Here is a 25,115-nt window from a genome sequence, read left to right on the forward strand (position 1 = left end):
GACAGTCAGCGTGCGACGCCGAGCGTTGGGTTGGGTTTTATGAAGCTGAAGAGAAACTTGACAAGTTTCGGGTTTATAATTATGGCAGTGGATAAGTCTGCAGAACAGAGGCCTGCTGGATATGACATAGCAGGTTTGATTTGGAGCTCTTCACTCTGCCACTCCTGAGCTTGCCCGGGTGAACCCAGGTATGCCAAGAGGGAATGGCCACAGGCACTGCCAATGCCATGGATGGGGGTTTAGCCCTACAGGACGCCCACAGACACAAGCGAGCAGGGAGGGCTGGGTGGGGTTGGGGGGCTCTGTGCTCCACGGATGACTTGAAGGGCCCCACTGCATGGCTGCCCACAAACTGCCTTTGCCCTGAAACTCAGAAATCAAGCTCAGCCTGTGTCTTTATTCAAATGGGAGCCCCGTTCCAAAGGGCCAGCATTTGCTTGGGGACAACAGGCTTTCCCTTTAGTTAATGGAAAAGAGGAGGCTTCTCTAGAGGGCGAATTGGAGCTGGAGCCTCAGCCAAAGTGCCCTGGAGGCAGAGCTGGGTCTCCGCTGACTGCGCGGGGCTGTGGGAGGCAGGTCTCCAGGTGATCAAATTAGTCTTCGTGGCTGCCTCACTCCCTAATTGCCATTAGATACACCAAGTAACGAACAACGTGCAGCATAACAAAGGGAGCACAGATAGAAAAAGGAGAAAAATCAGCCTGAGCTAATTGGTGGTCTTGGCCAACTGTAATCACACACCTTTTAAGAGGAGGGCTACAAAGAAATACCCAGCTCCAAAGGACTCTGCAGAACCTAACAGTGAGATGACCTTGTCTTGGTATGTGTGCATCAGGAGATGAATGCTGATGGTATTCCACCTGGTCCAGTTCCCAGACCATTGAAAGTCACAGTGATGGCTGCAAACCCAATGGGTGGCAGGCTAGGACCTGAGTGGTTCTCCCAGCAGCTCAGTTAAAACGAATTTGGCCCATCTAACACATGAATTCTGACTGAACCATCCCTTGCCCCTCTGAGAGGGTTTTGCCATTTCACTTTATTTTAAAAGAGATCATTAGGAGCTTTATGAGCGCGTGCAAAATGTCACTGACCACAATTTGCCTGCAATGTGTGCATCTAGTGAGCTTGTGGGGTAGCTTTCTCAACAAAGACCAAGGAGTGACAGCAGTGTGCTTTGCCTTACAGCTTTGCATTGTCACTGTAGCTTTAAGTAGTTAAGAAGAGCCCAACTTTTAAATATAATTTACAGCTCTAGTAAAGCAGGAAATTTTTTGGGTAATGACACCTACATTTTTCCTAGCTTTCATAGACACTGCATTTCAAATACTTGGACAGTTCCAAAACTAAATCTGTGATAAAGAGGCGGGTGCAGCTCCCTCTGGAAGAAGCAGAGAAGTACACGAGCCCATTTCTCAGGCACCCAGCAGCCATCGGATTTCTCCACACCCTTCCACAGCACAGCTTCCCACAGCCTGGGGAGGGCTCTGAGTTGCAAAACACTCCCATCTCCACTCCACCACAACAGCACTTCTTAAACTGTCTTTTCCTACAAAATACGGTCCCTCTCACTGAAGGAAAGAGTAATAAGAGAACGAAATATAAAAGTTTATCACACCTTTATCAGTTTCTCTTGGAAGGGACATGGTTAGGGCTGAAAGAAGCACTGTGTAGAAGCATATAGCTGCAACAGGATTCAAATCCTATTCGAGCCGGTTAGATACCAAAACACTTTTTATCCATGAAATACTTACAGTGAAAGACAGCTGAAAGTTTTACTCACATTGCTGCCATCTGAGCTGAAGAAACCCCAAGCATCTGTTTCTTTGTTCATTATCACAGAGGAGTCCCTGAGGAGAAGTGGCAATGATAGCAGTGGTCACAGGCTGGCAGCTATTAGGGACCTGCTGGATACAGGTGCTCAAGCGAGCCAGAAAAGTGTGTTAGCATCTATCTGTATCTATCTGGAGTGCCATCAGGAGCTATCAGATGATAGCCAACATACCTGGCAGTTAGAATTCTGGTTGGATCTTCTTTTAATCCTATAGAAAGATGTGTTATTTCATGAGATGTTCTTCAACTACATTGCCTTCCAAGCACATCTACCTTTAATCACTGCCTGAGAACATTTACCAGTAAGGACTTCTGGTCTACAAAGAACCTCAAACACAAGTCCTTAGAAAGGGCATTTTTTTTCCTCCAACCAGCCTGGCCACTCTTTGGAGTAGAAATTGACCCTATGAGAACCACAACACCGCATCAAAACTAAACCTCTCTGTTCTAAATTCTGAAGAGGAAAAATTCAAAGCAGACACAACACCAAACACTTTGGTTTAAAATCCTGTTTAAAGCCTTGAAAGCGATATGTAGAATTACTGCTGAAACAGTCACAGGTAAAGCTTTAAATCTGAGATAGACACAGTCTAGCATGGCATTGCTTCTGTTAGAGTTAAGACTAGGCTGGTTTTGGAGTGAAAGTGAGGACAAAAACCAAAAATAATCCACACAAGGGCATTTCTTGGACTGTCCCCAAAGGCTGACAGGACCTCTTTTGGTAAGAGACTTCATTTTCCTTGGATCTCCACACACAACCAGTTGCTCTTCATGGACTACAAATAGAGGTCAATTTCTTCATGGTGGCCATTAGCTGCTCCACACAAAACAAACACAAAGCAGTTACTTTGCTGCAGACTGGAGCTCAAACTCGTAAGTCTGAGCAGCTGCACACACAGAAAGCTCAGCTGGACATTGCTACAACATCCAGGTACCTTATTTTTCCCACTGACAACAATATCCCCAAATTTCATTACCTCACTGATACAAATTCCCTCTGAAGGGAAGTGCCACATCCACTCGTTTCAGCTAGTCAAGAACAGGGAAGCAATTTCTCATCCATCTATCACACAAGCAGTGTCAGTGCAGGATTAGATGAAGACATAGCTGAGAGTAAGCACATTCTGATATTGCTCTGCTGTACCTGTTGCCACAGAAAGCCTCTGCTCTGGATGCATATCCATCTGCAGGTCTGTTATCTAAGTAACTAGCTAAGAGCTCAGCCCTGTTGGTTTCTGTTACTCCAGAAAAAGCAATGTTGATCTTTACCTCGGGACTTTGATATATCCTCAGGCCAGAAATTACTGCCTTGAGTAACCATGGAACGATACTAGAGATGGAAAAGAGGTACAGACACAGGCACTGGATCTCCAACGCAGCTGAAAATTCCCAGATGGGAGCACAGAAACCCACAGGGCTGCGTGGCTCACCTGGAAGGTACAGCAAAAGCCTCAAAAGCTCAAAGCATTCTCTCCTTCCCATTCATACTCATGTTTTCACATCGAAGGCCATCAAGCCAAACCAGCAGAGCTCACTGTGATCACGCAGTCAGGACAGGCAGCGGGAAAAACCCTTTACAGCACAACTAACGTATGTGTGAAAGCCAAGCAGAAGCTGTGCAGGAATGTGAAGGTGGAAGCAGAAGCATTCCTTCAGATGGATCAATAGCAAGCAGGATGCCACAAGCACGTAAGCGACTCTGCAGGAGTATAAAGCCAAAGAAAATGAGAGTTCTCTGCAACATAAGAAACACACATTAATGCAGTGGCACATGCATCAGCACAGCACAGCAGTGCCCTCCAACCTTGCTACCACGTTCAGCATTTCACTCTTTGCACACTGTCATTTATTTGTGTGCACCATCTCTCCCCTTCTCTGCTGACATCTTGTCATCTTCAGCAGAACAAGCTAGATAATTGCCCTCTTTCCCATTAGAACATCCAATACTAGGAAAAACAGGGTAGGAAGTGATACAACATCAATGCTGTCAAGAAAACCTTTCTTTTAGCACAACTTTTAAATAGTATAGCATATATACCTGCAGCAGTGCCTTCAGTACTAAAGTTGTTTTTTACTTTAAGCCTCAAAACGTGCACCATCGTGGTTATGGGTTTCTGACAAACTGATCCACTCTACACCAACTTCAAGGGGCTACAAGCATTAAATTGCTTTGTCCTGTTTCCCTTCTGTGAATAGCTTCAAAATAAATAAATAAATGAGGAATACTTCTACACAGCAGCCAGTAGGGGCTGACACAGCACTAGGTTCGTGAAATTCACATTCCCAACTCTGGCATTAGGTAGACTGAGAGCCACAAACCAAGCAGAAGAGCCAGGACCCAAAAGAAATGCAGTAAAATTGGTATGGATCTGAACAACTCCAAGACCAATCGCCCAGATCTGATGCTTCAGTTGTTGTTGGGACAACACAAGGCTGCATGAGCTGGAATTCTGGATGATCACAAGTGCTAAAGCAAAAATCCAGTGATACATTTTGTGAGAGGTTCCTCAAATCCGGGAGGCTAAAACTGAAACTGCAGGAAACACACCTCAGTCCTACAGTGATAAACGCAATAGACAACAGATCTCACAGACAAGAACTCACCCAAAGGGTTGTTTTCATCCTCAAATTGCCAACAAACGTCAGAACACGGAATCCATTTGCCTTTCCATTTGTCCATAGAAATGCCTGTTACTCCTCGAAAACTACATGAAGAAGTAGGTTCTCAACTCTGCTTTCAAAAATGCACTTAGCTGCTGAAGCTGGATTTTCTTTCTGCATGTAATATGGTAATAGAAATAAATGCACATTCTTACTTATTTCTAAGAATACAAAACACAGGAGACTCAATTTTTTTTTTTTACAAATTTAATGAATTACAAATCTTCCCAGTAAAATGCATTTCTTTTAAAAAACATTTCAACATAGCAGTTTTGCTAATAAATCTATAGGTTTGTTTTGTTTTGTTTTTTTAAAAGAATATTTACACAACTTTAATGAAAAATAAGACTTAAGCACATGAAACTACGCAGAAAATAGCTTACAATTAAATGGATTGTAAAGCAGCACGGCTTCCTGGCTGCTGTACTGATCAAAAGAAGAAGGGGATAAATACTATTAGAAAGGATTTATTTTTATATTTGCCATTCTGCACAAGCACCCCATGGTTTAAGAACCACTATACAGACAAATCTACTAAGAACAGGTATCTATGCTGTATCTGTAAACACATGAAGTGAAGCACTTCTGTTACATCACGATTGCTTTACAAAACCTGAATTTAAAACCCGAGTGCAATTCAATTCATGTTAAAAACTTGTTCAATTACTGAATTGTTTTTAAAATTGCTTCTGAAACTGTGAAGGCTATTTTCTGGTTCTTGCACTGGTTCTTGTGCTTGATCTTGTTCTCCTGTCTGTTCCACCAGGATTCCGAGTTGCTTTTACACCCGTTCCGTCAAGCTCTTCTTTGGCTTTGTTTCTTCTTCCTCTTTTCGGTGATCTGTTTTCATCATTATCTATTTGTAGACAGAAACGTCAATTGGAAGTTTATGTTATAAATGAAACATTTCATACAAAGTCAGTCTTCAGTCACATTGTTTTTCAAGAAATCCCCAGTGACCACATTCCAAAGATTACATCCATGAATTCAACAAACCAGCTACAAAACCCACACTTCTGCACATCCAATATCCTTCAAGATAGATCCCCACGGACTTACAGCTATTCCGGAAAGTAGGTTAGCATTAATGAGAGCACCAAAACCAATTAGCCACCATTTCAGCTAAAATTCATTCCACTGATACGCAAAACTAAAATACAATGCTGGAGAAAAATCCAGCAAAAATGAATTTATAGGAAGAGTTGCATGGCACACCTACAGCTAAGTCGGGCTTTTAACTGTAAACAAGACTGGATCTCTATGTAAGAACCTAGATAGCAGAGAACAACAAAGCTGCTCTAAGAGATGAGCATCAAGCCAAACACCACACAAGGAAACCATCATTAAACCCACACGGGAAAAGACAACCTCCCCAGAAAAGAAACTATCCAGGCAGGTAGGAAAGCACCAGTACAGGTGACTCATTTGGGATGTACACATAGCAGAGTCAGGAAGTGGAAACTAACAAATATCTAAAGAGAAGCAAAAATTTATAAACTGAGAAAGATGGCTGAATTGAAAAGCATGTTACATAAACGTTACCCAGAAGCTACAGATGCAGGAGCAGGAATTCAGATGATATTTAGGAGAAAACAAGCGTGAACGATGGGTCTTAAAGATGCAATGCTCACGTTATGCCTGCTACTATATGTTATGCCTGTCACGCTATATTACCTGCTACTCCTGCAGGTCAGTTAATTGCCATATTACTCTAAATTGAAAGTTGCAGATTGAGAGAGAACATGCACGAGGGCATTTGAATATCCCAGTAGAGAAATACAAGCATCACGTCCATAAAAATCAATTCATCCCACTTAGGAAAAGCATCTTTTTCGAATAGGATAACATAGCTGCTCTTTACTTAAGAATTCTTGCTGTATTAAAGAACCACTCTTTACCTACATTAGCCTATGGCAGTCTGCAGTAATATTAGATCTTTACACACATTGTTCTATCAATACCCAACTTAGCTACACACAGAAAATAGAAAGTAAATTGTTGCCTCACCTGATTTTAACTTTTTGGGTGCTACGTCATTGGGTGCTGGCAATTGACATTTTCTTCTGCGAGAAGTGGAAGCTGGCTGTGGAGCAGGGCTAACCTCTTTCCTAGGCTGCTTGTTTTTCTCAAAGCCAGTAGATGCCAAACACTTATTTTGAGTTCCTGAAGTGTTATCATTTTCTGGCAAGTTGCCCTTATCATGGAGAGAAGTAGAAGGAGCTGCCTTTGATTTGAATTCTACCTTTTCCCTCTTATTTCTCAGCTGCCTACGGTTTTCCTGGGATGAGTTATTTTCCAGAGATGTAACTTCATCTTCATTAAGATTTCCCTTTTGCCTTCTGTTGTTGCAGAAGGTACGTTTTTCCCTGAGAAAATTGGAACTAATACACTCAGATTTGAAAGAAACTGTTTTTTTTCTGCCCAATCTTGATGGATTTTCTTCTGAAGATGGAGTTACTTCCAGAAGCATACTCTGCTGTTTCTCTGGGGATTCATTCTTACCATCTTCTGGCAAGCCCTGAAGAGACCTAGAGTTAACAGGCTGTGAAGTGCTATTTTTTGTCCTAGTGTTGCCTTTTGAAAGATCCATTTTTTCTTGGGAAGCAGATTTTTCAGAAATCAGGTTTTTAGCTTCCCTATGATTATTCTTTCTACCACTTTCCTTTGATAAGCTGTGTGTTCCCTGAGCAGAACTTGTGGCTTCTGACAAGGTCGCTTGATTCCTCCTTCCTCTTCTCAGCTGATTTTCTTTCAGAGATGAAGCAACAGTTTCTAAAGGAACATTATCCTCTTTAGGAGCTTCTTCTCTAACACTGCTGGCTGGGTTTCCTCTAAGAGGAATTGAATTAGCTGTGTGTGACACCAGAGCTTCTTTCCTTCTGCCCCTTCGTAATGGGTTCACTTTTGTGAGGGACACTGATTCCAAAGGCTTATTTTTTTCTCCATTAGTATTCGCCTCTTTATCATCATTTTGTGACAAGCCACACTTCCCCTGGAGAGAAGATGAACTTTTTGCCTCTGCTGCTAGATCCATCTTTTTTCTTTTGTCCCTTGCTGATGCATTTGTCTCTGCCTGCAAAGTTTCATTTCCCAAAGCTGGATTTTGATCTTCTTTCACAGTCATCTTTTTATCATCACCTTCTTGCAAGCCACGTTTCTTTCTGATAGAAAGAAAACTCGTCACTTGTGATGCTACAGCAACCTTTCGTCTTCTTCCCCGTCTCGGTGGATTGTCTTCTGTTGAAGAGGGAGTAGTTTCCAAAGCTGGATCGTGGTCTTTTACAGAAGTCTCATCTTTACCATGATCTTCAATTAAGGTCTGCTCTTTTGTAAAGGTAGAACAAGTCGCTTGTGGAATGGAATTAACTTGCTTTCTTCTGCTCCTCCTTATTTGAGAAGAAGGATTTTCTGAAGTCTCTTGCTGACCAGGTTTGTAAGTCATTTCTTCCTCGTCCCCAGGTGAGCTCCTTTTTTGCCCAAGTGTTTTGGAACTGGTTTGTTCAAGTTCAGAATTAACTTTTCTAATTCTACCTCTTCTCCTCGTAGAGCCATTGTTTTGTGTTTGATTCTCTTGCAGAATTTCAGTTTGCTTTGATTTTAGTGCCTGTTCATTTTCTGTCTGCTCTTGATGGCTATGAGCACCACTGTCACTGTTTACAGCAGTAACTGTTGTGACAGATGTGTAGTTCTGGTCTTCTTCAATTTTGTCTATCTTCTTCTCATCAACACAGCCTGAAGGCTCTTTGGGAGCAGATTCCTCCATTTCTGTTTCCGATTTCAATTTGGGTGTTATTAGTTCTGAGCTATCTACATTTTTAGCAGATTCATCAGTCTTTTGCTCTGAGGAGGCCTTCTTGCCTCTCCGGCTCCTAGTTCTGTTTGTTTCTTGCACTGTGCTGTTTGATTCCAAGACTAGAACAGTAGTTGGCATTTTGTTTGTTTCTCCAGGAGGCGACTGTGATTTTAATCTCCGAGATGCTTCTGTTGTATTTGCCTGAGTATTTTCAGCTTCATCTCCCAGAGACGCTTCCCTCTCATTTTTGGTGGATGACCGTGTTTCAGTAATAGTTTCATCCAAAGTTTCCTTGATTTTCTGAACGTTCTGCGTATTTTCAGGTGCCATCCCACAAGTGTTAGATTTTACTTCTGTCAAGTGTTTTCTAGCATTTCTTGAAGAGTTAGCTCTTTTTTGTGTTATCTTCATTTCAACTGTGGCTCTGTTCTCAGATAGTTCTGCTGGAGCAGTCTCAAAAGCCCGCTCATCCTCTTGTATCACCTTTGCAGATGGTTGTTTACGAAGCCTCCTTGCTGTTGCATGAAGCTCCTCTGAAGAAGCTTGCTTAACTTGGTCATTCTTGGCTCTCCTTCCTCTTTTAGGGGCGATCGGTTCTTCTGCATTTTCTACTTTTCTCACTTCTCTAGCCCTCTTCCTAGGCAGTAGAAGCATTTCTTCACTGTCTCCTGGACTGGCTTCATTAGGTGTGTTTTCAGAGCTTTTAAAATCTGTCTGCAGTTGACAATTTTCATTTTGACTGTTCCTAGATGAACTTTCTGCCTTCATGCTTTGAACATCACCTTTTATTGATACGTCACTGATGATAAAATCCTGCAAAGCCAGTTTCACAGTTGCAGGTTCTTTTTGTAACACCGAAGAATCTTTGCCACAAGACTCAAGGCTCTCATCTGGAAGTTTTAACTCTTCTGCTTCTTTCCTTTTACCTCTTCTGGGTCTTTGAGTAGCAACAGGCATTCCCAAAGTTGAAACAGTTTCAACTTTTTTCTCATCATTATGTTTCGAAATGTTTTCTTCTACCACACAAGCATTTGTTCTCCTTCCTCTTCCTAGATTTTTAGCTACTGAACTTGAAGTTCTGACCTCTCCAGTCTCTTCTTGGAAGCTCTTTTTCTCCAGTCCTTGCAATTCTTGTAAATTTAAATCCTTTTCAGTCTGCTTTATTGAAGCAGGATGTACAGCCTTCCTCAATCTGCCCCTGGTTGGTCTCTGGGTAGACTGGTCTTCACTAGTTGACTTCCTCCGTTGAGAATCTTCACCTTCTGAAGTATTTTGTTTGCCTTCTAAAACAGTTTTTTCAACCCATACAAAGTTTTCACATAGAAAAGAGCACAAGTGAAAGTTAATCAGAACCATGCCTGATAAAAGCATCTGTGAGTTTTTCTAGCAGAGTGGTCTTGTATATTTCATATTCTTAATTAAAAAATAGGAAAGTGTGGTGATAATTTTAACAGATTCTAGCCAGCTTGCTGCACCAAGTTGTTTTATTTGATACTGATAGCCTTCATAGCCTTCAGATGAGTTATTGAAAGTCTTTGCTAAGAAAGGTGATTTTAAATGGTGACCTTTTCATTAGTGTTTTTTATACACTGGTATGTTTGGAGATGACACCATTACTACATCAGAACATTATACACCTCTCCACCAATAGAATTTCAGCTCCAGTGAAATTCAGCACCAGGAATTACTGCACACATTTCACGAGCTACTTGCTCTTTGTATACTATATAATTTTGAGCTTTTAAAGCACGTGTTTAAAAAACTTCCTAATAGCAAGTATATTCATTACAACCATTTTTAAAATAAAAGAATTTATACGCACCATGTTCAGGACTGCAATTAGTAGAAGGATACACAGTATCTTCTTGCTTAGGATCCGTAACACTTACTGACTTGACCTAGGGGAATAAACAATAATCAGTAATTCATGTCTGATGGGATTGGAAATAGTGAAGCCAGCCAATATAAAATTAAAATAGTTGGGAAAAAAAAAGGTCTTGTTGAGTATTCTTCTCATAAAACAAAGTTAATTTACTATAGTGACTGTATCCATATACAATATTAGCACACAAACTGAATTTCATATTTGTCATCTGAGCTAATGTAGCAGTTTTTGAAGTGAAAGACAACACTGGACAGTTTTTTTAAAAAGTGCATTCACTAAATTGGCTGAAAAGTGTCAAAATAAAATCCCAAAAGAAAGGATATTGATGCTGAGTCATTCGATGTTCTGTAGCGTTTTACTGCAGTTCAGCACAGACAAGCACTCAGCCCAGTGATACCCAGTGTTTTAGCTATGGATTTGGGAGCTTACACAAAAATCAATGCTAGTAAAATGCACAAACAAGAGTAATGAAGCTGTGTAAAATCAGAACGGTAACTCAACATTACTTCAGTAACCACATGGACAGAGCTCCTTCAAGCAAAATACACACAAATACAAGCAGATGTATAGCATTATAGTTCTCTCTCTATAGAGTGTCAATTCAGCAAGCAACAAAAGAAAGACTCATAGGAACAATGAGCTATCAAATGACCAAGAGGTTTCACAGTATTTTGGCAAAAGCTTAATACTTATCATGTTTAAAGAAAAGAGAGCTTTAATATTTAATCTAGAGGCTATGAAGAAGCTGTACAAAGAAGCATATGTTACTTATGAAAAGGAAGGCATAGTAAGAATTTGACTATACTACATAAGTAAGGTAAGAGTGCTATAAAAAGGGAAAAAAAATTATTCCTTCATATTTGTACTAAGCTACATCTTGTCAAAGGGAGTCACTGACTTGCAAAAAGCTTCCAAGGAAAACACAGGTTGCAATCTTTACTCTTCCCAAATTACCATGGTGTTTTTCATCTAGAGGTCGCACGCATGAGCTATTTTAATCAAAATATGATGCAATAAAACATGAGGTAGTATTAATGGCCCAGGGGTTCATTTCAGCCACAGACTTCAAGTCTAAATAAATTCCTAAACAAACAAACAAACAAATAAATAAGCAAGCTTTACCTTTGTTTTCTCTGGTGTATCAAATATTTCCTTCACTCCAATGTAATCCACTTCAAACTCAGTATTTTTCTGTCTGGGTTCTGCCATCAGCCTACTCAGACCCACAAAATCATCAACTGGGTGAGATTTCTCTCTGGGAGTCTTCATTAATCTACTAATACCAAATACATCTTCTATGGGTTTAACTTTTTCCTTTGGTGTCTTGAAAATACGGCTGATTCCAATCATGTCTTCTACCGGTTGGGATTTCAATTTTGGAGTTTTCTTAATTAAATTAACTCTTGTCACATCTTTTAATACTTCTTTTTTTTGTATTGGAGTCTCCAGCAATTTTTCAGAGGCGTTTTCATCTGTAATAGGTTTCGACTTTTGCTGTGGGCCTAATAGGGCCTCTGCTGGCTTCAGCTTTTCTTCTGGGGTCTTCATGAGCTGCTTGATGCCCGACAAGGACTCCACAGGCTCTGACTTCTGCTTTGGGGTCTTCATGAGCTGCTTGATGCCCGACAAGGACTCCACAGGCTCTGACTTCTGCTTTGGGGTCTTCATGAGCTGCTTGATGCCCGACAAGGACTCCACAGGCTCTAACTTCTGCTTTGGGGTCTTCATGAGCTGCTTGATGCCTGACAGGGCCTCTGCCGGTTCCGACTTCTGCTTCGGTGTCCTCAAAAGCTGCTTGATGCCTGATAGAACCTCTGCTGGTTCTGACTTTTGCTTTGGGGTTCTCAAAAGTTTCTTGATGTCTGACAGGACATCTGCTGGTTCTGACTTCTGCTTTGGGGTCTTCAAAAGCTGTTTGATGCCTGACAAGGCCTCCACTGGCTCTAACTTCTGCTTTGGTGTCTTCATGAGCTGCTTGATGCCCGACAGTACCTCTGCTGGCTCCAACTTCTGCTTCGGGGTCCTCAAGAGCTGCTTGATGGCTGACAGGACCTCCGTTGGTGCTGACTTCTGTTTTGGTGTCTTCATGAGCTGCTTAATGCCTGACAAAGACTCTACAGGCTCTAACTTCTGCTTCGGGGTCCTCATGAGCTGCTTGACACCTGACAAGGACTCTACAGGCTCTAACTTCTGTTTTGGGGTCTTTAGAGGCTGCTTGATGCTTGATACAACTTCAACTGACTCCAGCTTCTGACTTGGAGTTTTCCTTTTATTTGGTGACCTCATTTGAGGTGCTTGTTTCTCTGGATTTACTGAGACACTATCCATGCCAGTATCTTCTTTCAGCATACTTTTTCTCTTTTCAGGAGTTTTGGTGGATACTGCATCAAACACAGACTTTAGAGACTCCCTCTCTCTCAGAAAGTAAGAGATGTCTTGAAAATCCTGTTTCTGTTCTGAAACATCTGAAGCGTTTAATGGCGACACCACCATCTCTCCTGAAACAAAAGGTAGCTTTATACAATTTGGAAGAAACAAGAACCAACCAATAAAAAACAGTAAATCTAACCACACTAACTGCTGTATAGCTAAGCAGAAAACAGACTCAGTAAGCCCAAGCATTCTAATAAGCTAAAATCCAACAATGTGCTTCAGCAATCAATTTGGTAATTAGCATTAAGATAATCAGCTCCTATAAGGCACAGCATAAATCTACAACAACGAGTAGAGGTTACAAAAGAAACCAAGATTTATCAATCTGATATAAAAAATGATTTTATCAATGCCTCTTCTATAAACATTGGATTATTTATTCTTATTTTTTTCTTTTGCTAGATGCTCATCTTTACTAAATTCTTAAGAAAACAGAATTGAACAGAACTGTGATGAATTCTAAGCTGTACAAGGACACAATGACTGGTATGCAATTAAAAAAATACACCTACTTCCTGTTGTAAGATGCTGCCACTGGACAAAGTCAAGTCCACAAATAACCAACTGAAGAACTGCCACGCTTCAACAAAAGATTTGCCTGAAGCTACACTTTATCATATAGAAATGTCACACTAAATCCAAATACTAAAAAAATTAAAGCCTACAAGAAATTACTGAAGCTACAAAACGTTTTTTTAATACATTATAGATACTAAAATGTAGTTGCAAAATAAAATATCTTGTCTCTACACCAAGTCTGTCTAGCTCAAGACTGCTCGCTGTCTCAAATAATTGTAGACACTATTACCTTACACATACACATAAGTCTTCCTTTCCAAACAACATACCAGATTCTTCAGGAGTTTGCAGATCAGAAATCTCCATTGCAGTGAATGGTGGTGTAAAATTATGAGCAGTGGTCAAAGCTAAGGTTTTTCCACCCTTATTGTCTGGTGTTTGAAACATCTCGGTCAGTCCTATAAAACACATTCAAAACAAAACAAAACGCATACACTAAAAACAAAACCCACACATCAAATCAAACCAAATCAGTATCAGAAAACCCCACAGTTGACAGAACCAGTAACAGATCTTAAGATTTCACAGCTTACCTGTGAAGTTTTCATCCATACTCATGTTCTGTTTCAAGATGGGATTTTTTACCACTTTAGGGACCTTCCCAGCTGTTTGAACTGTGGTGGAATAAGCTCTACCCACAACTATTGTAGCAGGAGACTCTGCATGACCTGTACTAAAATGACCTTTTATTTTTCTTTCCGGTGTCTACAGCAAGAAAACAAAAAAACAACACCAAAACCATTAGTAAATATTGTATATTTAAAACCAAATGAGAATCATGCAAGCCTGCCACATATTTATTGCTCTTGTTTAGTTAATAAATGCTGTTTGTTCAGCATACAGAAGCGGTTAAATTGCAGCTAAACTAAAGGGTTAGATCTCTGTGAAATACAGCTTGTATCTTCTGTTAGATTTTGAGGGACTGTGCTCAACGAGCCGTGTGATGAGTACTCCTAGCTTAAGGAATGCTCAGAGATTACCCTGAGAGTGCTTCAGTCTTACTCCTTTTCATCTTCACAGAATCAACTATCTAGTCGATCTATTCAAGGTCATCAAGTCCAGTCATCATCAAGAAGTGTTTAAACTAAAATAGACACTCGTCCAAATGGCAGTACAGTTTGACTGTAGACCAAGGGCAAATACTTAATCCATCTACCCAATGCATTTGGTTATTTAGACATACTCTTACGACGCCTTGATTACCCTAAGTTCACTTTCAGTTAATGAAACTTGGTACTTATTTCACATGCTCAACATAGCACAGAATCCAGACACTTACCTAGTCCTTAACTACTGCTAGCACCTAATCACAGAATCACAGAATCACCCGGGTTGGAAGGGACCTCAAGGATCACGTAGTTCCAACCCCCCTGCCTAGCTGGGCCACCAAACATACACATTTAGATCAGGTTGCCCAGGACCCCATCCAACCTGGCCTTGAACACGTCCAAGGACGGGGCATCCACAACCTCCCTGGGCAGCCCGTTCCAGGGCCTAACCACTCTCCTTGTGAAGAACTTCCCCCTAACATCCAACCTCAATCTTCCCTCCATCCATCCCTCCTAATGGAGCTCACCAGAAAGAATAACTAGACATGATTCTTGACTTCTTCTTACAGGTCACAATATTCTTACAAACCATGAAAAAGACACCAATACCATTTAACATCTTCCTAAAAACTTACAAACTTCAAGCTTTTGTAGCAAAACACCTACAAGCCTTTCATAGTTCAGCAAACCCACACCCTTTAAATAGCAGTATAAGAATGTACCTTTGGTGAGCGTGTGGTTTTCCTTGCTGGTCTTCCTTTCTGAACACATTTTTTGACAGCCTTTGCCTGTGGTCTTGCAACACCTAATTTAACCACTTCTGCCCAAGTTTTTGCAACTAGAAAACAAAACAGGAATAACAACCTGAATTCTCAGCTGTGTGAATAGGAGTTCCTACCCATTTCTTTACTATTCCAAAGGATTTGCGGCAGTGAAACATCAGAAATCAGAAGTTGTATCATCTGATGGCACCTATACTCAAGTGCTGCGTGAAGACACTTGCAAATGAAGATGCTATTTCAAGCTGAAGCTTAACAAGCATCCAGGATAGTTTTGTTTCCATGACCAAAGAACACAAAGACTTACACAATGTCATACACTACAGAACCTGGAACTGAAGGCTGACCCGATTCTGTCTTCATACTTTTCATCAAGGAAACACTTTCCCCAACAGAAATTTGCCATCAGATTCTCAGCCCTGCTCATTATTATAGCAGAACTCTTCTTTGGCAGAATGAGGTTTTAAGTCAGAGAAATGATTTTTAAGGGAAACGTACTGATTTTTCCTTCATCACCTAACCAAGAAACTTTGTCATCATGGAATTATGTATTTATACTGCTTAGAGCATTTAGGTACATGTAGAAATTCTGTAACTTTCTTGTACTACCTTCATCACATGTCTCTGAAAATTGCCATGGTGTAGCTATCATTCTGTACACAGTAATCAGGAAATTAATCACAGCTGCGTAATAAAGCTGTCAGCTGGCAAGGCACCTGCCTCATTTACTGCAGAAATGGCAACAAGAAGACTTATAAGTAAAGATAAAAAAAAAATGGGAATGCGAGTTCTCAAGACATTCTGAAGATATTATTTTCTTGTCAGTTACTGTGAAAGTTAGGGAAAGTTGGCAAAACAAAAATCAAAAGCTGTCATTACTAGATGTGCAGAATATAAAGACGAAAGCCAACCATACAGGGAATTATCTAAAAAAAGAACTGGGAAGACAAAGTTCTCCCAATTAGACATCCAAAAATAAAAAAAATAATTGAAGATAATGGTGTTATTTTCATTTTACAGAAGAAATTGATGCACAGATACTAAAAACCACTTGCGTACTAGAAACGGAGTGGAAAAAGTGTCAAAAATTTGTGAAGAACTCTTGCTGATAAGTGAATGAAACAGACAAAACAACTAAAAAAACCACATTTTGCTTTCAGCAGCATTACTGAGGAAGGCCTGTGATTGTATCTCTATATAGTGCAACAATCACTGGGATACTGAATGCATACTGAATGCGTAGCTCACACTCTAAAAATGGTACTACAGAAGAACAGATTTAGAAGAGAATGATAAAAACTACCAAATGAATGTTGGGGGGAAACCTTAAATTTCACCTTGAAAGAGTCATTTGGACCTATTTCCTTAAATCAAAATGACATCCTGTCTTAAAGTATCTTCACAAACATTACATTTTCAAGAGCAAGTCTCAATTTTTCCAAGGGCACCAAAACTATTTCAACCAACATTCAAATTTGAAGGACCCAACGGCTCATTACAGTTAACCTATCAAACAAAACCTTAATTCTACCATTTATAAACTTTGGAATATTAAGATTTACGTTTAAAAGCTTTAGTAATTTATTTTTATATGTAAGGGAATGTAAAATTTTGCAATTTTCAGGTGTTTCAGAAAATCCAAAATCAGAATACGTGAAAATCATTGATGACACTGGTGTAATCAATTAACAACAGGTCTAATTCAATCTTGCCACCATTTTTTGCAGTATTTAAATTCGTATTAAAAATTAACTGCAGAAACAAACCTAGTAAATTGGCACTAGAAGCACCACTTCTTCTTTTCGCACTGAGTACTGCCACAGCCCCACTTCTCCTCTTCATGGGAGTCTTCTTCAAAGCATGCTGTGATCTTCTGGTTAATTTGTTAGGTGTAGTCATCAAAAAGGATTTCTCATCTTCTTTAACATGAGCAGATTTAGGTGTTTGCACTTGGCCAGCATTTTCCTCCTTTGTACTCATATCTTTCACACCTGCATTCTGCTCTTCTGCAGTGGGGGATGGAGTTGTTATTTGAGAAACAGAGAAACGTCCTTTTGTGTAAGGTGGAGAGCTTAAAGTAAATGTTGGTGTTGCTTTTCCAGAAGCAGAGGATGAGCCAGGTGGGGACTTCTGTGCCGACACACTTCTCGGTGACATTTTTTCTTTCTGCAAATGTACACTAAGTTCCTGACAGAAAATAAAAGAAGTGAAAGACAAGTTACCGCACAAAGCTCAACTACAAATGAGCTCTACTTATCTTAAAAGTAAATACAGTCCTACAAACTATCATGAGATCATTTGAAAATCCTTAGACATTACTCTCTAAAAAGAAAACACGTAACAGTGTTTAAATTTCAGAAGTCCCATTCAACTGAACACATTAAGCAACTTTATTATTCAACTCAAAACAAGTTTACCCAAATAAAGTACCCTACAAAGTTTTACCAGCTTAAAACAGCAGCAAAACGTTTTCCAATTTATGGTGAAGCCACGTAACAGTAGTTTGCACATTCTGCCAAATTTCTGCTCTAGACGGTGGCTATTTTCAATTCGTTATGGCAAACTGGTGCTGGCAAGCACAAACACACAGAAATAGACTCCTACATACGTATGAGAACAAGCAAAAGCACAGGAGGTAAAAAGCACACACCTAGAGGACAAAAACAGGTAGACAAAGGTAGACTGCACCCCTTCCTCTTACGGAGGAAGTTTGCTGATTAAAACTTGCTATTTACAAGTGCCATCTTAAACTGCAATTACTATGTCCACTTCCAAACACATACCGAAACAAGACATCATCTTCATTTTGAATTCACTCTTAGAAGCCTTTGAATTTCTATATTCCATCCACGTTAATTAGCTTAGCAACTTGATTAGCTTTAGCATTGGACGTTTACCTGCATTGCAAAGTGCTTCAGTCCCTGGCCCTTTTTCAGGACTGCCCGTGGTGAGTTTCCAAACGGTAAGCTCAGCCTTGCGGGAATGGCACCTTTTTTAATGGGTGAGTTGGGAGGCAAGCTTTTATCAAAGAGTTCTGGACTCAGATGACCACCAAAAGACACTCTTTTTCTTTTTCCTAAAGGCTGAGGTAACAAATCACCACTTGTCCTCTTCTGAGATTTCCTTTTAGTCTTATCTATAATAAATAGCAATAAAAGAAAATGACCAAGAAACAAGGAAGTGACCCTGTTAAACAACATAGAAAACAGTGTTTGTATGTGCATTTTGAATTTGGAAACTTACCAGATGGTAACTAATTTAGATACAAAATTTTACCCAATTGAGTTACCCACTGTGTAATTTTAAGGTCAACTACATGATAAACACCTTAGAATTAATTCTGTATTTTACTTAAGCAAAGAAATTCTAACACCAGTAGAATTTCCCCAATTCACTTCTAACAAGGCATGAGATTAAACCTATTTACCTGGTTCCTCCTCAGTTGACAGGCCAGAAGTATTTCTTTCTGAAGGAGTCTCATTCTCTTTTGGTACAGTAGCACTTCCAGAAGACCTTTTGGATGATAATCTGTGAGGTCTTAGAATACGGGCATCTGCTAAATCCAATTTCTTTTGACATCCCTCGTTGGCCAGCTCTTGGTTAGCTTCACTGTCTTTTCTGTCTGCAGTCTCATCGTGATGTTCTTGAACTGCATTCACCTCCACTGCTTTTTCAGCTAATTGTCCAGAGGTCCTCGTCCTTCCCCTCTTTCTTCCAGAGCCAGATTTCTGACTAGCAGATGCCAGCTCTGATGTGAACTCTTCTGAAGTTGATGTTTCTGAATGGACGCTTTTGTTTGTTAACTCATTACTTTGCCTGCTTTTTCTTCTGGGACTCTTAGATGCTGCAGGAGACCCAGAATCTCTCTTTTTCAAGTTAATATTTGTCTGATCACAAATTTCTGTCAGTGTCTCTTCTTTCACTGATTTTCCTGGTGTTTGTTGTTTACTACTTCGTCTCTGTTTTAAGCATTTATTTTCTGCCAAAGGCAGTTGTCGGAGGCTATCATCTCTGCACACTGCAACTTCCCCTCGAGTATCAGCTGAAATTGCTGAAAAAGACTCATGTTTGACCAACACATCTCCTCGAGTTGCTGGAGTCCCAATACTTACAGAATCTTTACCACACGCTTCTTTGGCAGGTGACATGAAGCCAGACCGAAGGCTCTTCCTTCTGGGCCTTGCTGTAGACAGAACGCATTTGTCGCCTTCTGAAACGTTTGTCACGTTAGCTGCTTGTGTGAGTTTATCCAGTATTACTGCAGAGGTGTCAATTTTATCTGCATAATTCAAGCATGGTTTCAGTGAACGTGCTGCATTCCCACTGCTCTCCTTACGGGGCTTGGGTGTAACTTCAGGACCTCTCAGTTTCCCTGATGCACTTAACTCCTTACGATCTTGCAGATGACTTCCCTTGCCATTATGTTCTGTCATCTCCTTTGAAACAGAATTTTGAGGAGTTTTTGTAAGACTCTTCCTGGTAGCATTTCCTACAGTTGAGCTCTGACTCAACTCTGAGTTAATTACATCTTGATTAATTTTAGATTCTTCAGTATTTTCATTTACATCCATTCCTTTTCCTCTAGTTGTGCTTCCCAATTCATGAACACAACTTGGTGAAATTTGAGCATTTGGCTCTAGCAGAACACTCTTCCCATCTTCTTCTCCAGTTTTTTGAAGTAAGTTTCCTTCCTGTAGAAGTCTTCTCCCTTTAACCTCATGTTTCAGCTTTTCATAGAGTTTACTAAAAGGAGACATTTCATTTTCCTTTACAGCAGGTTCTTGTATTTTGCAAGAATTAAGTGCTTGTAGCTTAGCTGGTATGGCTTTTGAACGGTTTTCCTCTGTACTTTGTTTATTTTCATCGGTGTTTTGTTCTTTGCACTCAGCATTATCTACAGTTTAAGCAAAACACGACAGGGAGTTACACAGAAGGTACAGAAACACAACTGAAAGTTCCTTAAATAGAGATGATAATCCCTTCCTTTCCTCCACCAAGAGTATCAACCAGGGTCCAGGACACAGTATTGTAAATAAAGCTCTGTTAACAATAGCAATTCTCTGATAATAAAAATCAGTGTCAAAATGTTAACAAATTTTCAGCTGTAATCTGGACTTCATTCCACATACGGATAAGGCAGTCTATATTTTCTCTTATTTTCAATAGCTCATACACGTTTCATGGCTGCCACACGATAAATCACTAAGTGCAACATAAAAACACTTTGGCTTACCACTGTTCACTAACTATCCTGTCTCCTGCTTGCAAAGGTGCTGCACCACTTCAGCTGTACTTTCAGCTGGACGTTACAACAACGCTCCTCTGGGGTAAAGCAAGGTAATAGAGAGCTAGAAGTTCCCAGATGAGACACAGCAAGCAATTTGCGTGCGTGCTGGAAGCATGAAGTAGCATGCTTTCCACAGTGGATTCCTTTAGACTTGGGACATTCTAGATTCTATGGAACTTCCTATCTTCTCATGAAAGTGTCTTTACTGGCCACAGGGAGGATGGTTCTGGCATCTAATCTGTTTAAGGGCTATCATTACTCCAGATCAGCACCTCTAGAATAAAGTTGCTTTGTACTACATCTACATAAAATAGGCACTGTGAACTATGATTGCAATCAGCAAAGCTAACTCAGTCTCTCTAGAATTACACCTTTTACAAATTATTTTTAGGAAAGAATACCTGACAAAATTTGTTTGCAACAAGATTTGCTCAAAAGCAATCTGTGAACATCTTTTAATCACAAAAGCGACTTTGTGATGTTAGACCTGTGGCTGGAAAGTAAAATGCAGCAATCAGTAGTTTCACACATCTGTTTCAACTGCCATCTTGCACTGCAGTTTCAAAAATGGTATAATCTTTATAAATCGACTCTGCAAAAAATTACTTAAAGCAATACAAACATATTCTGCTAGTTCCAGCTTAACTGTTCTGCCTGTTTGTCAGGATGAAACTACGTTATTTCTCTTGATGGGACCTTGTTTTTGGTAAATCACAAAGTACAATGAAACAGTACACAGGCGTAGAAGTGTGCACTGTACTCAGTCTTGAAGACTAAAGTCTTTAATAACATTTTTTTTTCAGCGTTGCTTTTCCTGCTGATGCTCATAGAGTAAAATTAGGTTAGAAGAAACATAGAATGGCCTGGGTTGAAAAGGAGCACAATGCTCATCCAGTTCCAACCCCCTGCTGTGTGCAGGTCGCCAACCAGCAGCCCAGGCTGCCCAGAGCCACATCCAGCCTGGCCTTGAATGCCTGCAGGGATGGGGCATCCACAGCCTCCTTGGGCAACCTGTGCCAGTGCCTCACCACCCTCTGGGTGAAGAAAAATATAACCACCCCCCTGTAATACAGGTACAAACCTGAAGAACAAAGACTTTTAGGTCCTGAAGTTTGTTTGTGTAACAGCTCCGCTTCTGCCACCTGCTGAACATGAAGAACCTGTAAATTTGTACAATATTACAGCAGAGCAACACATATTTATACTTTCCCTTCTACTATGCATCGAAAAAAACACTGAATTTATAACCGTGCAAGCATTATTTACTGAACAGCTTTAAAAGGATTCAATTTTAATTGTTGAGTATTGCACAGGTTAGGAACGCTGGTAGTTTACACAGTGAGAGTTCAAGCGCTGTCTTATCATTACCAGCTCTGAGTGCACCTGTAGCAGACAAATACATACAGCATGTTCTAAGCTCACTTCGTTATCAGATGTAGTGAAATAATTTTATTTAAATAGGAAAAACAGAAGAAAAGTCTTCCAATAACCACAGTATTCACTGAGCAACAGTATTCCCTCAAAGGGATAAAACAGTAAAAAATATAAAAAATAAAAGAAAACAAATGAAAATAAATTATTCAAAAATAGACTTATTTTGACACTTACAAACTCCTACACTGCATTACTGAAATAGCACACAGAACACATGATTTCTGAAAAAAAAGCATGCTTAGGCTCTATGGCAAACTCCCCCATTTAATGCACAAGGATTCTGAACGCCACACTCCTCATTTCCTGCATCCCGTGAGCCCCTCGAAAATGCTAAGGATTAATTTTTAATAGCATACCTGTATCACAAACATCACAGACCGTTAAGTACTACCTGAAACTGGCTACTCTCAAATCAATAAATTATATGTATTTTAGAAAGCGTTTCTCTAAAGGACTTCACTTGCATTTCCAAACAGAAAGTCTGCCAACAGTTGAAAAATGATTTCTAGTTTTCTAAAAAGAAGCACAAAACCCCACAACAAGCACACAGTACCACAGCTGTACCAATACTGACGTACTTGCAATAAGCAACTTGCTGACACAAAATTACCTGCAGTGCTTCATCCTTTGGAGATCTAGATTGTCTCTTCTTTGGAGTTGATTGGAGAGGATACTCAAATCTGGAGAAAGTATTTGCAAGGAAAATAGAATTATAGAATGGCCTGTGTTGAAAAGGAGCACAATGCTCATCCAGCTCCAACCCCCTTCTGTGTGCAGGTCACCAACCAGCAGCCCAGGCTGCCCAGAGCCACATCCAGCCTGGCCTTGAATGCCTGCAGGGATGGGGCATCCACAGCCTCCTTGGGCAACCTGTGCCAGTGCCTCACCACTCTCTGGCTGAAAAACTTCCTCCTCATATCCAACCTCAACCTCCCCTGTCTCAGTTTAAAACCATTCCCCCTTGTCCTATCACTGTCCGCCCTAAATTCTCATTATTAAGACCAGTGCCCTAGTCAGACTGGTCCCACTCTCAGCAATACACACATCGCTTTTAAATGCTTTAACTACATCAAAACTCTCCTAACATTACTCCTAGAAATGCTCATCCTGGAAATAAAACAACAAAATTCTCTCTCCAGATAATTCCAGCTTTTTGATTTAGCTTAACACAATACGGAAGCAATAAGAAAGTCTTTCAGCCACCCTGCCTTCTACAGGAGCTCTATAAGTTGTTGTAAAGAAAAACTAAATAAAGCAGGTTAACTTCCATATCTGAAGACTCTCAAGTGGCATTTTCAGCTGTCCCACTCTCTACCATATCTTCATCCAGCTGCCAGAGCCTGTGCCACAGAGCTCTCAGCACTGCTGGTCTGCAGAGCACTCTCTAGGACCAAGACATTCACAGTAGGCCCTTGACACTCACCTGAAAGAACGATCGATAATAGTTAGCACATCCCCATGTTTCAGAGGTACAGGCTGCTGGAAATAACCACCATTCAGCTGAGTGGGATTTACTGTACTTAAATTAGTCAATATTGCCTAAAAATAAAGCAAACATGTCAGAACCACAGTGAGATGCGACAAGACGCAAATGTTGTCAGCACAAGTAACTCACCTCCTTGTTCTCATTTACTTCAATTTTACAGTGTTCTTTTGAGACCTGAGGCAAGTGGATGCGAATATCACATTCTGTTCTCCTACAGGTTAAAAGGAGAAAAAGCAGAAAAATAGGATTGCTGTGGAATTAGGATGTCCAAAATTCCAGCTAATAATCCATACAATAGCAACCACATCTGTTAGGCACACGGAACAGGTAAATACTATATTTAGTGCTGACTTTGGTGACTCAAAGTAGTGAGAAAAACAACACTGAACTAAAAAGAGTAGAAAATGGAATGAGGCAAAGAGAAAAACACACGATCCAAAGCTAAATCATCTTATTAGCAAAACATGTCATTTCTAAAACCTGCCCAAGTGCTAACAGTACACAGATCCAAAAAAAAAAAAAAAAAGGGTCTGAACATGGCATGGCTAAGCACAAGCCTAGTGTTACCCAATTGGCACAAGCGTGAAGCCAGAGATTACCATTAGTATCATAGAATAGGCTGGGTTGAAAAGGACTACAATGATTCCAACCCCCTGCTGTGTGCAGGTCACCAACCAGCAGCCCAGGCTGCCCAGAGCCACATCCAGCCTGGCCTTGAATGCCTGCAGGGATGGGGCATCCACAGCCTCCTTGGGCAACCTGTGCCAGTGCCTCACCACCCTCTGGCTCAAAAACTTCCTCCTCATATCCAACCTCAACCTCCCCTGTCTCAGTTTAAAACCATTCCCCCTTATCCTATCAGTATCTCTGTTAATAGCATCAAACTCACTGATCTTAATTGACACTGGACATTTTGCCATCTGACTTGGGACAGAGTACTTACTTATTTCAGATATCAACTAGTTAATAAAGTGCTGACCAAATAGTTCCAAAGAAATAAAAACATTTTATTCGTCGATTCTAGAGCAGCTCCCGTATCCCGCAACCCATGTCTCAGAGAACCAACCAAAACTGCAATTAGTGCGGGCACGGTGAATATGGTTGAACACAATGCATGTGCTTCACTTCTAGAGATAAGAATCGCCCTGCTTGCCTGTCATGTGTACACTGCTTTCAATCTCAGGTTTGCCAAACTCGTTTGCCTCATTTTCCTTGGCCAGAAGCTTGGAGAAAAAGCAGCTTTAGTGAAGAAAGAGTGCAAAGCAGTGACTGTGAATTCAGCCCCAACCCACAGCACCGTCCCTCCCTCAAATATCACCCACAAACATATAAACATGATAGCAAGCATCAAGGAGGTTCCAGCAGCAGGAAATAGGCTATTAGCGCTATTCTGGTGCATTCAAAACACGCTCACCTTCCAAATAAACACGAGCTGGCAGTGAGTGGAAAATAAATGCCGTCCGTCCCATTCCGTTTAATGATAATAATTTTCCCAAAAAGCGGCATCTTCACACGAAAGGATCCTTACCTGTGGGAGAACGCCAAGACAACTCACGTGTGCGACGCCCTATGTATTTAGGAAAGGAAAGTCGCTTTCCCAGCCGTGTCACAGCGCGGCGCTGCCCGCCTCCCCGCCGTTACACGCGCGGGAGCTCACGGCGTAAAGCACGGCCCGCCCGAAAAGCGCGTTAGGAGACGCTTAGAAGAGCGGTTTGAACGGTTACCCCGAGGATCCTCAGCTGCGCCTCACAGAAGCGGCGCTCCGGCTCTTCTCCCTCAGCTGCACCCCGCGGGAGCGACTGGGCTGAGTGCGGCGCCTCCGCCGCCACCGCCGCTCACTGCGTCTTCCCGCGCGCGCCAGCGCCGCCGCGCCGGGCCTTCTCACCGCCGCGCGTATCC

At 40.9% G+C, this 25,115-nt stretch overlaps 1 protein-coding gene across 1 annotated transcript; it reads right to left on the reverse strand.

The window, feature by feature from the left end:
* Positions 1 to 4,691: 4,691 nt before the first annotated feature.
* On the reverse strand, positions 4,692 to 25,090 carry MKI67 (marker of proliferation Ki-67). The gene is made up of 16 exons (XM_052677075.1): positions 24,941 to 25,090; positions 24,631 to 24,744; positions 23,346 to 23,427; positions 23,154 to 23,269; positions 22,341 to 22,410; positions 21,378 to 21,456; positions 18,437 to 19,903; positions 17,907 to 18,145; positions 16,776 to 17,196; positions 14,953 to 15,068; positions 13,715 to 13,886; positions 13,451 to 13,579; positions 11,292 to 12,667; positions 10,107 to 10,182; positions 6,499 to 9,567; positions 4,692 to 5,347 (listed from the first exon to the last, which is right to left on the reverse strand). The coding sequence occupies exons 2-16, from the start codon at positions 24,720 to 24,722 to the stop codon at positions 5,196 to 5,198; spliced, it is 7,656 nt and encodes a 2,551-aa protein (XP_052533035.1). The 5' UTR covers positions 24,723 to 24,744; positions 24,941 to 25,090; the 3' UTR covers positions 4,692 to 5,195.
* Between the last annotated feature and the right edge of the window lie 25 nt (positions 25,091 to 25,115).

Source organism: Tympanuchus pallidicinctus, unplaced genomic scaffold, assembly GCF_026119805.1.
Source record: "Tympanuchus pallidicinctus isolate F22 unplaced genomic scaffold, pur_lepc_1.0 scaffold16, whole genome shotgun sequence".
Taxonomy (NCBI): Eukaryota; Metazoa; Chordata; class Aves; order Galliformes; family Phasianidae; genus Tympanuchus; species Tympanuchus pallidicinctus.

Coding starts and splice junctions, on each gene's coding strand:
- MKI67 (XM_052677075.1), bottom strand. CDS start 24,722: ATGCCGCTTTTTGGGAAAATTATTATCATTAAACGGAATGGGACGGAC. Junction 23,270..23,345: donor AAGTAAATGAGAACAAGGAG/GTGAGTTACTTG, acceptor CTTTATTTTTAG/GCAATATTGACTAATTTAAG. Junction 22,411..23,153: donor ATTATCGATCGTTCTTTCAG/GTGAGTGTCAAG, acceptor TACTTTCTCCAG/ATTTGAGTATCCTCTCCAAT.